The 4,457-nt window shown below is 50.7% G+C and overlaps 1 protein-coding gene across 1 annotated transcript; it reads right to left on the bottom strand.

Moving 5' to 3' along the window:
• Positions 1-2,721: 2,721 nt before the first annotated feature.
• Positions 2,722-3,733, bottom strand: LOC125556582 (F-box/FBD/LRR-repeat protein At1g13570-like). Its single transcript, XM_048719284.1, has one exon. The coding sequence runs from the start codon at positions 3,709-3,711 to the stop codon at positions 2,848-2,850; it is 864 nt and encodes a 287-aa protein (XP_048575241.1). The 5' UTR covers positions 3,712-3,733; the 3' UTR covers positions 2,722-2,847.
• Positions 3,734-4,457: the final 724 nt, after the last annotated feature.

The raw sequence follows: 4,457 nt of genomic DNA, 5'->3' as shown, positions 1-4,457 counted from the left end.
CAGCCCTAATTCAGCAGCAATGGAAGACTTGACGAGGTCGGCAAGACCTGAGCAGGGGGAGCCGGAGTTGCTACAAGGCGCCTCCTGAACGAGCACAGCCGAAGAGGCAGCAACGGAGGCCCATGAGCGATGTGGCGGATATGGCGGAGGTTCGTGGCAGGGTGGCGCATCCGGTGACCGACGTGGAAAGGCCGCAGGCGAGGGGGAGTGGCGGGTTGAAGCTTGTTTGGCCGGAAGGCGCGTCGGGCACTCCCGCTCGCGGTGGCCGGAGATGCCACAACCCAGGCACCTTATAGGGTCGCGGCAGTCAGCCACAAAGTGCTCCGACGCGAGGCAACGGAAGCAGCGGCCATACGTTCTCCTCTTGAAGGCGAGGGAGACACCGACCCCTTTCCTGGGAGACGGAGCAGGTGCCTTCTCCATCCGCGAACGACGCTGTCCCCCAACCTCCACCCAAGGCTACTCGGAAGACGCCACAAGTGCCTCGGCAACCAACTTTGGCGTAGAGTTCGCGGGAAGGCGAGGTGGAGAAGGTGGCAGCAGGAGCTCAGAGCACCCCAGGGAGCAAGGGACGGGAGCCTCCAGCCCTCCAACAGCGGCAGCAAGCGAGGGATCTGGATCTAGATCGGGAGGGGGGCAGGGAGCGGGGGGTGGAGGTGGAGTGGTGGCTGGGAGAGCTGCTGGGGAGATGGAGGAGGAAGCCGAGGAGGCCATGAGACAAGGATGAGGAGGAGCTTGGGGATCGAATCTACGCGGCGGCGGCGTCGCGGGACACCGATAGGATATCATGCATCACCATATGATCATGTGTGACACTGCTGGTTGCAGGGTTTTTTTTAGGTTGGACTTCAGTGGTTGTAGGCATGCCTTTTTTTTGTATAAGGAGCGGTTGTAGCCATCTTCTTTTTAGAAAAGACATGCAAAGGTCTTTTTTTTAGGGATAAAATATGTGATAAATATCAAAAAAAGAAGTATAGCTAGTACAATGGAAAGACAACAAGAGAAACAATACAACCAACAAAAATGGATTCACATCGAAACCCATACCAGCCGTCCTCTTCCTTCGGATGTCTGCCTGTTGAAGCTTGAATGTGCAGTACGGGAAAGGGACACTTGCAAAACAATCTCATTATACCAGGCTTTGTTGACAACAATAGTCACTCGTCGTTATAAATGAGATCTAATAACTATGAAAAAAATTCGATTGGGGCATTACCCTATGCAGCCCAGGCCTGGAATCCATCACTACCGGTACAAAGGGTTGGGAAGAGTGGGCCATGGCGCGGAACTTCCCCTTGTCATTCACGACAACACACCAATTGGACTGGCTGACGACTGTTCTAGAGCCGCAACGGGGAAAGAGACGAGGGTGCCACCATTTCGACATATTGTTCCATTGTCAACTTTTAGGCCTCGTCATGCTCTTTGACTTTGCAACGAGCAAGTCCCTAGAGCGAGCTCGACTCGGCAGCCAAAGAGGTGACACGCTCGAGACCTTGTTGGTCAAGAACAAGGTCGGAGGAGACGATGCTAGGAGAGCTACATGCCGATCGGGATATTGTAGACAAGGGACGAGCTCGGGGGAGAACCCCCATCTGCTCGACAGATGTTATAGCTTATAGGGATGTTACAACAACAGTCTTCGTATTTCATGTTTGTTATTGACAAGGTTAGGTTCAACTCTATGTTGGTAGGTGTGTGATGCCAGATCCTTCCATGAGTTTAAAGATGAGATTTTTAAGTTTTGTCGACCGAGGGCGCCTTCCCCAAACAGGCTTGCCTCCTGTCAACGGCGCGCCTCTATGCCTGTCCATGCCTTCTCATGATGCAGGCGCCCTTGCCTCCTACGACGGTGTGACACCTGCGGCCATCATGTGGCTGCTCTTCAGTGGCGGAGCCAGCCCATAAATGTAGCCCGGGCATGACTGAACTGTTACAGAGTGAGCTGCCACCTGCCCTAAGAAATAATTCTTCTAACCATAGATTATCACTAGTGCTTAGTAGTAATTCTTTGGGCTAGCCCGGGCAGCTGCCCGGGGTCGCCGGGAGGTGGCTCCGCCACTGCTGCTCTTGGTTGTGAGGTACTGTCTCTGAGCAGTTCCTTTGCTTGCAATATGCCTTCAACCGCAATTGTATTTCAGCAGTTTATATGTACACCTGAACCGTCAGAATTTAGATAGAACACTCTGTGTGTGGTACACAGGATCGAACTACTCTACGCTGTGAAGATATACAGCAAGCCGGGGAAATGAAAGTAAACTCTAGTTCACGACAATGAAATAATTCCTAAGACTTTGCCCAGCACTTTGCATATCAAATCGTAGCTGTTTTGGATGCTCTTTCATAGACCAAATAATTACAGACTTCACCTAACAGAGACCAAAACAATGCAAACTAAAACATAATCTTTCAGATTGAAACGTTCTAGTACTTGGTAAGCTATTCTCAGATTTTGCGTAATAATCTTGCAAACAATATAGGTCTTTTACCTACACTTTCAGAGACAAAGGAAGATGCCACCCGTCTGCCATATCCCACATCGATTTTTCCTTCAAGAACAAGACTACATAGTACATACATAAAAGCAAGTATAACAAAATTCTGAAATAACACAATCGACCACATTTCAGCAATTTGGGTGATGGAACCATAAATAGGTGCATGATGTTTCAGTTTCCTGCAGGTAACATACATACACTAAGACAGTAGTAGCAGCAAAGGATCATTACATATGAAGACATCGGGATGCTTGGAACGAAAGATATGACGACATAAATGGAGCATCTATCTCCTGATATTCTCTTGAGAGGGCATCAAACCCGCCAACATCACTTGCATACTAAGCTATCAAAGGCAGTAGTCCACCGTCAGTTTCGGTGCAGAGATGACCTTGATTATCCTGGGGCCCTCCCCAAGTGGGATCAATCTTTCAAGGCATGGCGCGTCCTCAATGACAAGCTTCTGAAGCATCACATTTGCTCTGTAATACTGGTAAGAAACAGAGAAAACAATACTTCGTAGAGTCGGGGAGACAATCCAGACAGTGTTGAGCCCATGGATCGATCCAAGCTCCAGGCTCTGGAGCACGATGCAGCCGGCGAGCAGGCGGTGGATGGCCGCATGTGAGATGGCGATCTTGTGCAGCTTAAGTTGTTTCAGCCGAGGGAAAAGGAGCGCAGGGGCAGCATCAATCTCAGGAAAATCACAGCAATCGATGCTGACAACGCGCAGCGTGGGCGCGAATCGGAGGGCCGAAGGCGGCAGCGGGCGCGGTGGCCTGTCGCCTCCGTAGCCGTCGCCGTAGTAAGAGCCGTTGGAGGTGAAGTCGAGCTCCTCGAGGCCATCCAGGGTGGGGGACCGGAACCAGCGGTCGATCTTGGTATAGATGCCGCGGCGGAGGCAGACGATGTCGTGGAGGGAGAGGCGGCGCACAGGGCCAGCGTGTGCGGCGAGGATCTTGGAGACGACGGCGATGCGGTCGCGCTCCCACCCGGAGAGGCGGCGGTCGACGGCGAGGTTGAGCGGGGCGGAGCGCCAGAGGTGGCGCCACCGGGAGGAGAGGACGGCTGTCCGCGGCGCTGGCTTGGTGGGGAGGCGGGAGATGATGATGTCGAGGATCTCGTCAGGGAGGTCGCTGATGAGGTCTTGATTGTTCAGCCACTGCTTCGTCTTCTTGGATACGGAAGCGGCGGCAGCCACACCACCGTCCATGGCCGCCCAGAAAGAATGCAGCAACTTCAAAACTCACAACTTTTCTTCCGTCCACTGAGCAGCTCGACTCAAGCTAGTATTTATAGAGAGTGGAATGCGGACGGTTTACAGATGTGAACACATCAAAGAAAAATAGGGAGTACTAATCCTTGGACTAAATTAACTCCGTCGGTCTAGGAAATTGATCCGTTCGTTCTTGATTACGCAACACGATACCCCAAAACGACTGACTCGTGCAAGCACTGCCATCGAGTACTACAGACTTCGACTGACTGATCAAACGACCCAACTTCTGAGCTGTTCGGGAAACCAACGGCTCCGCCAAATCCAAGGATCCCTGAATTACCTGTTTCTTCGCTCCGGTTTGAAGGAATTTTATAAAAATTCTAGAGAATAGGATTTTTATAAGATTTTTTTCCTTTAAAGTCCTCTGGTTCATAGGAATAGATTCCTATTCCTACTTAGGATCGATTCCTATCCTTCATATTTTATAGGAAAATAAAAATAAGCCTAGACTCAATGGAAAAAAAAATTGGGGTCAACTAAATGACATCTCGTTTCCTATTCCTACTCATAGAATTTGAGATACATGTCATCTCATTTCCTACAAAATTTCTATTCCTACGATAATCTTATCCTATGAACCAAAAGAGGCCTTAAACTGCTGCTCCGGCTGCTCCGGAAGCGGAGTTACGGAGCAGGAAAGACTCCGAACAGACCCTAAATCTAAACGGCTCAATCTAGCT

This window comes from Triticum urartu, chromosome 5, assembly GCF_003073215.2.
Source record: "Triticum urartu cultivar G1812 chromosome 5, Tu2.1, whole genome shotgun sequence".
NCBI lineage: Eukaryota > Viridiplantae > Streptophyta > Magnoliopsida > Poales > Poaceae > Triticum > Triticum urartu.
This window is presented reverse-complemented; position numbering and strand designations above follow the sequence as displayed.

Bases quoted from the DNA above. Each gene is read 5' to 3' on its own strand.
- LOC125556582 (XM_048719284.1), bottom strand. From the start codon at position 3,711: ATGGACGGTGGTGTGGCTGCCGCCGCTTCCGTATCCAAGAAGACGAAG.